At 36.7% G+C, this 8515-nt stretch overlaps 1 protein-coding gene across 1 annotated transcript; it reads right to left on the bottom strand.

Moving 5' to 3' along the window:
• Window positions 1-3194: 3194 nt before the first annotated feature.
• Window positions 3195-7447, bottom strand: LOC134815185 (hydroxysteroid dehydrogenase-like protein 2). Its single transcript, XM_063823697.1, has 7 exons — window positions 6311-7447; window positions 6008-6130; window positions 5617-5840; window positions 5189-5361; window positions 4919-5032; window positions 4593-4749; window positions 3195-3661 (listed from the first exon to the last, which is right to left on the bottom strand). The coding sequence occupies exons 1-7, from the start codon at window positions 6517-6519 to the stop codon at window positions 3468-3470; spliced, it is 1194 nt and encodes a 397-aa protein (XP_063679767.1). The 5' UTR covers window positions 6520-7447; the 3' UTR covers window positions 3195-3467.
• Between the last annotated feature and the right edge of the window lie 1068 nt (window positions 7448-8515).

Genomic DNA, 8515 nt, shown 5'->3' with positions numbered 1-8515 from the left:
GCTGCTAGTAAAATTAATGTGAAGCACTACATAAAATACAAAATAGCAAATTCGCACTCAGAATAAAACAAGTTGTGATCACGTTATAATGTAACATCCAATAACTCATTTAGTTTCGAGCACACAATATCTGAAATAAAAATAACATTCTATCTGAATACATAACGTAAACTAGTCAGTATACAGAAAACGAAGTACAAAACGGTCTACATAAAGCGGTGTGTCAACTGTCATAACGGTAGAGGAGAACAAAGCATCAGTCAGGAGGAAGTGTAATCACCGTATCATGCTGCTAAAACAATGGTTTTAATGTAACAGAATATAATACCCTCTCCAGAAAGTCGAGGTGATCTAATGACGACTTAAAGTTCGATGTGAAATGTCCAAAACGTGATTGGAGTGACTCTCATTTACTAGGAATGTGTCGTTAGTTAATGATTTAACTACATGAGGTGGAACAAAAGAACTAAGCTCGCTATTATTAGAGCACGTAAAAGCAGTGTAATACATCGTGTTATAATAATGAACTTGTCTCATTAAAATAGAACGCCCGCAATTTAAGAGTGTTGGATGTCCTGTTAATATGTTCTTTCGTAGCTTAATTGAACTGTAATGGGGTCTCAAGACTCAATTACTAATTAGCAACGGAGCACACCTTTATATCTTTCTTTCTTTATTTCTTTAGATATTTCATAACCCCATGCGGAATACCATGCTGGCTCAGCCACTAAGTGTACACAATGTAATACCATGCTACAATGACTGAAGTAAACCAATTCCCCTTCTCACGGGGCTATCTTGCTTCCAAAAGTTCCGTACTTTTTCACAAAGTCAGCAGTGTACCAGCAGGTAAGTTTCACTTTAAGGTTCCTTGAAGCAGCGTGTTTCAGCCCCACTTTCACCAGGGCTCCAGCCACACCTCGCCCCCTCATGGCGGGCGGACAGAACGTGTGCAGCATGTCCAGAACATTGTCTGTTATTGAGTACTCTAAAAAGGCGGGGTTTCGAGAAACTTCTGGATCGTTGAACGAGAATTTGTTCTCTTCATGAGTTATTGCTTCCTCGACTGCGCTTGTATCAGACATTCGTGAATCTGTAGTTGTTCATTTGATATACAGAGTTAAATTAAGTCTGGCAAGTTAAGATCCTTTACTTAACCTGGGTAATAAATAAGATATTATGGTACTCCGTCTTATTTAATTAAAACTCGCCTTTTACTATGGGTGTCTAGAATATTTTATAATCGATTATCAAAGAAAATGCGAATTTACGCTTGAAGGGAAAAACATGAGTGATACAAAATCTGGTTTTTGTTAAGTTATTTTGAAATTTGACCACCCTAAGGAGTCATTATCAAAAAGTTGTTGCCTACATTTGGGAAAATCTGTCGCTTGCATGAAAACGTTTCAGGGACCAACTAGTAGTCAAAATGATAAGTAAAACTCCAAGTGTCCAAGAAATTGCAGATAACATATCAATATCAAAGCAAGTACAATAATATTAACAGTATTTATTTACATATATTACATGCAAAATAATTAGTTCTCTTAACAGAATGAAACAGAAAGTAGAAATTTGACATCTAACTTTCGGTCCCGAAATTTGTGAAATAATTGAATAAATATTGTTGTCTCTTGACACCACTTTAGAGTTGGACAAATTCCTGCTACTGCAACACATACTATATATTCAAACCCTAAATCAATAACTACTATAAAGATAAACAAACCATATAAAACATGCAATGAAAACAAAGCTTAGTAATAGGGGTTGTTCGCATATTACGTTATCAGCCGAGGGGGAGAGGGGTTTCCAATTGACTACGCTATTGTAATTTGGACACAATAGCTATGTGTAAAACTGATTACGGAGGGGGGCCGGGGGGGGGGGTTAAAAATTGGCTTAAAAGTGATTACGTAATATGTGAACGGTCCCTTAATAAATCAAGCTGTAGCATCTCGCTCTAATAACTTTTGCTGTTCAATAAAAACAGTTAGATGTGGGTTAAGGTCCTGGTATTTGGGCCGCATTTTTGTCAGTAACATGAGAGAAAACTCAACAAAGTTAAGGATGAAACCAACAAGAACGGTGGTCATGATGAGCTTAACGTCCCAGTTAAGAGTGTAGGTCAGACCGTTATCTGAGTACCAAACATACACTCTGCCCTCTTGAACGTACCACCTAATTAGCGTATAGAAGTGCACTATGGCACCCACTGCTCCCAGTACCAAACTAACAGCCTCTCTGTTTTTACCGATTAGTTTTAACACCACATTTTCTCTGTTTCTTAGAGGAAAGAACCTAGAAAACACTAACAGGACAGCGAGAATAAAACAGAGGATCTCTTTTAGAGCGTTAAGGAGACCTTTTGATATGGGGTCTGGAGGGTCCGAATAATAAATGATAGATGTGACAGTGTAGACGACTGAGACGATAAGAATGATTACTGATACTATGTTTCCTAACACTTTCCTTCCCCCTTTAACGGGACTTCTGAACCCAATGTAGGGTAAAGTGTTGTATCTGACAGGATCTGGGGAAATAGCACTGATCGAGATATCTTCTGGTACATTCTTGTTTGTCTTGTCGCTGCTGATTATATTTTTATCAAGATCATCTGACTGATAGTCTGTAATGTGAGTGTCCGGATTCGTTGTCTCAGTTTCTCTGTTTGTATCTGAGATAGCTTCTAGTTTTACTTTCTCTACTGAATTATCATTACTGATAGACATACTATTACCTACCTGAAATGTTTTTAAATTGTCACTAAAGTTCATCTTCAATCTTATACCATGTTCATGAAACGTAGGTAAAAACCACATATTAGAAATTTTGAAGAGCATCATTTTTAGAAATTCATGGAATTTTCTTAAGAAGAATCTACAATGAATAGAGGCCTTTTAAATTTGTATACCACAAGTGTTACAATGAAACGCTAAAAATATAAATTGGTTTCACAAATTAAACGTATAGACTGATATTATTTGAATAGATGTTAATGTTAATTGTTAATGTTATATAACATTATAAATAGGAGGACACTGTAATGATGCTCATTACTGTTAGATTGTAGGTAACAGCTTGTTATAGAGAGGGGATGTCATGAAAAGGTGCAAATATCATCAATCTTAATAAATTAATACTTCAATGAAAAACTAAGCTAAACTACAAAAACATAAAACATTTAAAGTTTATTAATTGTGATTCAATTCTATAAAACAGAATCTTAATAAGGGTAGAAAGTGTGTTTAACCCACATTACTTAGCAAAATATTCCAAATCACAAATTCCTCTGAACTCTGGAGTAGGGGTCATCAACTCCTTTTCCTCAAGTAAGATTCGGTTTGATAAACATATATTTATAATCTTAATTAAAAGCAGCTATCATTCTGCCAATCACATTAGGACATGAAACAGCTAAATCAATAACTGTCTTATTTCCAAATAAGTCCGATGTTTGACCCATTTCAAAGCTTCGTTCTCATCTGCTTGAAGAGACCTTCTAACTGCATAGCCTGCATCAGGTTACCAGATATTTTCATCTGACCAGACATGAAGGCGGCTGTAGACTGTATCTCTCCCTTGACTATCTTGAGAAATACTTCCTCCGTCATTTGGAAAGTCACATCAGCTGGAGTGTCGTCGTTGTTAGAGATGGTGCCTGGGTGATGTGTTGATTAATTATCCAATTACAATTAAGAGGTAGTGTCATGACGAGAAGATCAGAGTTGCATATCCTTAAGTTTTAATTACAGGGTAGCCACACCCGTGTAGCTAAGCCGGGAGTAAACGTTCTTATTAGCCTTAGCATGATTTCTAACTAATATATCATGGCAGCTAGTTAACCGAAGTAAAGACGTAAGTGGTGAGTGGCCAAGTGACAGAAGAAGGATCTCGAGGTCAAGTGTTCTATCTCACCTTACAAAACAGAAATAGAAAGCTCTTATGAATAAATAGTTACAAGTCTGTATAATTAATAATCGATAACTCGAACATTTTACCGAACATCGGATTACAGGTTTTAATCATCACAATATAAGAAGGGATGGTCTGGTTTTTTATAAGTCTTGAAGATTAAAGAGGAATTTAAAATGGTCGTATAAAACTGACTTATTATAAAAAATATCACACGTTTAAAACATTGTTACTCGGACTCACTATTAAACTATGTGAAGTATGTGCCGCAGAGAGGGCCTCTCCAGTTGGAGGGCAACTAAACTTACCAGGTAGCTAATTACCTAATTACCTAACATGCCAGCTCTTTGTTAACCATGGTAATTACTAATTAAGGAACGCTACCATAAAACAAAGAAGTCGGGAAAGGGGGAAATTGTAACGGCCACAATGGGAGATTTAATTGTGGAAGGCGCCCAATTAGTAAGAAACAACGTTGATTTTAATTGTAATAAACTATACTACTAATTAGTTAGACTTTAAAGCAGTTCTAAAATATTACTATGCATTTTGTGGAACCAATTTATCCAAGATAAATACGGGAACGTGCAGTGCCATCACGACCACTGAAATACGGATTTTAGTGATATGAATACCTAAATTATACTACAGGAAGGAAAAATAGATTAAACCAAAACCTTTATCTTTCATGTCGAAGGTCCAATTTTCTCCTTCTCCGAAATTCAACGCAAAAACAATATTTGTTTTATGCATGACTTCTGGGGTTAGGAGTGGTCTGAATTTGTCCATCATTGCTCCTATTCCACCAGCAGACTTCTGCCCCAAGGAGACACCCTGAGAAAATATTTGAATTACAACCAGAGATTCTTATTACCTAAAGCAAACTTCAAAGAAACTGCCTGGAGGACTTAAGTGGCGGAATGGAGATGATTCCAAATCCGGAATAGCTTTTAAAGCTATAAACAATGTACTCTAAACTGAGAAAAAAAGAATTGTAATTTACAGTTTCAGGGTCAGGGACTGGGTAGCTATCACCAATGAAGAAGTCTGGTGATAAAGGTGTTCCTGGACAATGGGCATATTGATCCAAATCTGTCACTCCTTCTTCTTTCATTATCTGATTGAAATCAATTGTTTAATTGTATCATTTCGTATGATTCTATTTCTAAATTTTAAAGTTATCATTATGAACGATCAACGAAGTATTTCTGTGTTAATGCCGATTCTGTTTGGAAGAAACACATATGGATAAGATGGATTGTTGAATGTGTACCTCCTCATCTATACAGAAATTAGCAGTGAACTTTGCTGGATCGCGGCACAACATAGCATACGCAGCGTCGGCCATGATAGCCGGAGTTCTGGAGGAGTTCATCATCGCATCTCCACCCAACATGTCTACAGCTGCCGTTGCTATGGCTGTTGCTGGCCATATTGCGTTTACACCTATAGATAATCAAACTGTTAACTTGATATACGTCCCAGGACCTAGGCACACGTCTTACAAATAATTAAGCTTGTTAAATGTGCATATTAGTAATCTATCACAAAATGGCTTATAATTTATATGTTATACGTGAACTATCCCTTAGTAGAAACAGTGCAACAATGCAAGAGCTGGAGCAACTCAACAATAACAATTCAGTATGTACACAGAGTCGAACTTAATAACTTGCTAACAAAAGAGCACAGTAATCTTACCTATTTTGTAATCTCTAAACTCCTCAGCCATACCAAGAACACACATACTCATCCCGTACTTAGCCATTGTGTAGGCAACATGGTTTTTAAACCAAATAGGACTCATATTAAGAGGGGGAGCATTATTGAGCACGTGAGCGTGTGTACTTTTCTTTAGATACGGAAGGCAGGCTTGTGTAACCGCGTAGGTCCCGCGAGTGTTGATTCCCATCATTAAATCGAACCTGTTAGAAGAGTGTCTAAGTGTTAATATGAATATTATAATGTTGGATCAACATAATTAATTTTGTTCAGGCATGAGTAAGTTTAGCATTTATAAAATACAGCATAGTGTATGCAGTGTACAAATAAATATTTCAACAGAAAAATTGATATCATGCTTAAAATTAACCTTTTCATGGGAGTTTCTGCTGTTCCGGTGAGAGAAATAGCACTGGCATTGTTGATGCAAATGTCAATACCACCAAACTTATCAACTGTTTCCTGTACCGCTTTTTTCACTGCATGCTCATCCCTGAAAAGTGGTATATGACGATGAAAATAATGTAAGAATGAGTCAACTTGCCCAACAAGTTAACGTTTACTCGAGATCTAGCCATTTCTAATTTCTATGGACAAATTAAGACAGCTTAAAAGAAGTGCATGGGTTATAAAATTAGAATAGCTCAGTGTCTAATTAAAAAGATTTACCAACCTTATATCTACCAAACAAGGCAATGCTTTGCCACCTGCTGCTTCTATTTTTTCAGCAACAGTATAGATTGTCCCAGGAAGTTTAGGGTGTGGTTCTGCTGTTTTAGCGGCAATTGCAACATTTGCACCATCACGGGCACACTTGACTGCAATAGCCTCACCAATCCCTCTAGATGCTCCAGATATGAATATTGTACGCCCAGCAAGCATGATAACTAAGGTTATAACCAGTAATATAAATAACAAACAATTTAAGAATCAAAGAAAAAATATGTTTTCTAGTTCAAGAAGCAGTCTCTGCAGGATTTAGACGCAATGAATGCATCATAACTGAAACAATGTTAGCTGACTATAATGAGTGTCGGAGCTAATCGATTTGACAAATACATCAAGAAGCTCCATGATCTTACACAACTATCAAACACATGAGTTTCAGTAATTCATAATAACCAATTAGATTTTGGTGATAAATGGTAGCAAACTATTGAGATTTATCTACTCACTAAAGAGAAGATGCACGTGTTTGAAGATGAGCTGATTCCACGTCTACGTAACAGTTTTATAATATTCTACTGAAATTTTCACCAAATGTGTTGACATTTTATTCAAAATCTTCACCATCTAGATTATCAAAATGAAATCGTTATACTTACTGCTCGAAACTCAAAATTTGTTACTTTGCACTTATTTTTGAACAAAAATAGCATACATTCCAAATGCAAAGATATCACCACATGATTTGATAGCAAATCTCCATTTCAACGATTTTTCATCAAAAGATGACTTGTTGGGTGTTAGCGCTCACTGACTATAATTCTAAAGATTATTGTTGTATTTATGTGTGCAATGATTGTTGGAAGTAAGTGGCATTTTGATCAGTTTTGTGATAATTACCTTGTGTTAAAGTGTTTTACTATACATTTAAATTGGCTATATGTTCGGTTGGAATGGATATTTTTGGATGCGATTAAACCTTTTTTCAAAGAATACTACTAGCTTCCTCCCTGTTACATTACCACTGTAGGCTTTCTAGTACATAATAAGTTGTACGAGTCAGTCCTTGAGACTGTAAGAAGACTTATCTACTATGACATTTGTCATAAATACATTACATCTTTATATTAGGATACTAGAAAATGCGAGTCTCCATATGCGGCGAAAAATTGGTGGCACCAATACAATTGTGTTCCTGCTTTATAATACAGATTGGCATAAACGGTGGTTATTGGTTGTTAAAGATTCTGTCTAAATTTAAAATTTTCAACTAGGCAAGTCACAACAAGGTATTACAAAAGGGCGATAACTGGACTAGCATTCGAAATATATGACATAGCTGAGCCTATAAAGTAGAAGTTTTAATCTACTTAGGTCGTCCGGCAAGTAGGGAGGGGGGGGGGGTGGTTTTGGAATTTCGGACAAATCTGGAGAGGGGGAGGGGGGTGGTTTCTGAAAATCCGGACGTCCGGAAATTTTGGCAGAATTAACGAAAAAGTCCCATTTATTTCAACTCTACACTAATTACTCTGTTAGTTTAGCATTTAGATCCCTCAGGTATTTTGAACGAGTACTTGAATGTAACTGTGTTAAACAATGAATTTGAGTTGGTTTTATTTGTACTCTTAAGAGTAGCTGGAAATCCGGACACACCCGGACAGGGGAGGGGGGGTGGTCTGAAAATCTGCGATTATGGCAGACGTCCTGAGTAGATGGCCCCTTAAAAAAGACTCTGGCGGCCGCACACACGATATACTTTAAGAATTGTTCAATATTTTAAAATCCTCGGACAGTTTCGGTGATGAACTTTATTAGAATTTGTTTAGAATTGTTGACCATTAATGATCATTAATTTGTAGGTTTATAACCTACCAGGACGCGCGCCGAGTTGGACTCGAAACAAATATTTTACGAGTATCATCCGTTAACCATTAATGACAATTTCAGTATTGGCAACAACAAAAAATATTTACATTAATGGTCCTCCCCTCGCTCCTACTAAATCGATCGCCCAAATTTTAAGAAAATTCTTGTGAAAAGGCCCTTAGGGTATGATTCCGAATCATCCCCATGACGTAGGGTAAAAATGCTTCCCTGGAGAGTTATTGTATCACGTGGTGACCCCCACTGTCGCTTCACTATAGGGGGAGCCGCGCACTTCGTGCGCAGCGGGTCATACAACGTATGACAAGAAAGTTATGGGTTGGAGGAC

The sequence above is a fragment of the Bolinopsis microptera genome, chromosome 5 (genome assembly GCF_026151205.1).
Source record: "Bolinopsis microptera isolate Bmic1 chromosome 5, MBARI_Bmic_1.0, whole genome shotgun sequence".
NCBI classification, from domain to species: Eukaryota; Metazoa; Ctenophora; class Tentaculata; order Lobata; family Bolinopsidae; genus Bolinopsis; species Bolinopsis microptera.
The sequence above is the reverse complement of the archived record's forward strand: the minus strand, read 5'-3'. Positions and strand labels throughout refer to the sequence as shown.

What these genes read in the sequence shown, in the direction of transcription:
- LOC134815185 (XM_063823697.1), bottom strand. Translation starts at nt 6,519, where the DNA reads ATGCTTGCTGGGCGTACAATATTCATATCTGGAGCATCTAGAGGGATT. An exon ending in GCAGAAACTCCCATGAAAAG is followed by an intron (nt 5,841 to 6,007) that starts GTTAATTTTAAG and finishes CTCTTCTAACAG; the next exon opens with GTTCGATTTAATGATGGGAA. An exon ending in CAGTCCCTGACCCTGAAACT is followed by an intron (nt 4,750 to 4,918) that starts GTAAATTACAAT and finishes ATATTTTCTCAG; the next exon opens with GGTGTCTCCTTGGGGCAGAA.